The sequence below is a fragment of the Monosiga brevicollis genome, genomic scaffold (assembly GCF_000002865.3).
Source record: "Monosiga brevicollis MX1 MONBRscaffold_6 genomic scaffold, whole genome shotgun sequence".
Lineage (NCBI taxonomy): Eukaryota > Choanoflagellata > Craspedida > Salpingoecidae > Monosiga > Monosiga brevicollis.
Window position 1 is genome coordinate 12966 of NW_001865043.1, and position 1200 is coordinate 14165.

The 1200-nt window shown below is 56.1% G+C and overlaps 1 protein-coding gene across 1 annotated transcript in view; it reads right to left on the reverse strand.

Annotated features, from left to right (window-relative positions):
* Positions 1 to 40: 40 nt before the first annotated feature.
* MONBRDRAFT_6929 (zinc finger, C2H2 type domain-containing protein) overlaps positions 41 to 1200 on the reverse strand; it is a gene marked incomplete at both ends in the record, with an annotated part of 5922 nt that continues 4762 nt past the window's right edge. Inside the window, one exon of the mRNA XM_001744560.1 lies at positions 41 to 1129. Within this exon, the coding sequence (XP_001744612.1) occupies positions 41 to 1129 (1089 nt within the window). The remainder of the gene's footprint in view (positions 1130 to 1200) is intronic.

The following is a 1200-nucleotide window of genomic DNA, read 5'->3' on the forward strand; positions in this document are numbered from 1 at the left end:
TTGGCCACGGCCACAAACGGCACAATCCACAGCACCGTACCGGCATGCGGGCGACAGCCCAGCTTGGGCAGGGTACAAAATGTTTTACCCATGCCTGTCGGTGCAACAACAATTAGCCATCCATCTTCCGGCCGGTGCTGGTCAATGGCCGCAGCCAGGTCCAACTGTTCTTGGCTGTTGAAACTGTGGCCCCACGAGATGCTCGCCTGCTTGGCCAGCTGGGTCATGTAGGGTACGTCATGCTCGGCCCTCGTGTTCATGATGATACGCCTGTTTGCCTCGGGCGAGAGGTCAGTCACCGGGTTCCAGCTGATGGGATAGCGAGCTTCCAATGCTTCTTGGTTCGCGGTCAACTCGGCTATGCTGCGCTTGCGATCTAGTCCAAACAAAGCATGCCATTTTTGCGAGGCCACTTGATGCATCAGTCGCGACGACATTTTGGTTTGCACATGGTCACTGGCTGTGCGTGCATAGGCCCGCTGGGCCGTGTCCCCAGAGTGTTGAGCTTGAGTGTGGATCAGGCTGCCCAGGGCGCCGGTCGTCTCGGCCGACAGTCGGTTAATGACAAACGTCGTCATCCAGAAGGTTGCGGCGTGTCGCCATGTGGCCACCCCCAGCTTTGGCCGATGCAGGTACGTGGTCATCTGCCGACGAAATGCCGCATAAATTGTGGCTGGGCTGACCATCGCCTGCAGGGGCGCGATGTTGAAGAGCAGGTGGCTGTTGTTGTAGTGGTTTCGAGCGTCCCGGACCTCACGTCGCAAAGTCATCGTCTCGTCGTGGCTCATGTGGTCTTCATCCAGCTCGTCGTCGAGGAAATCTTCGTCGTCCTGCTCGGCATTGTGAATGCCATTCTCGTCGTCGAGGGTGTCCAGCCCGCCCCGCTTTTGCAGCCAGCTGCTCAGCATGTGCTCCAGAGGCTTGCACAGCAGCAAATACATGAATATCAGCGTGCTGATTTCCTGGTCCATGTATCGAAAGGTGTGCTGTTCGTTCAGGGACAGCCAGTAGGTCTTGCTCACGCGGGTCAATATGGAGAGCTGCTTCTCGGCAAAAAACGCGGCTCGTTGCCGGCCCACGCCGTTTTTGTAGGACAGCCCTTGATACACAGAAGCTCGTGGCGGCAGACCTAGTCAAATGCAAACAGACATGAGTGGCAGGAGAAAAAAAAAAAAAAAAAAGGAAAAAAAAAAAAAAAGG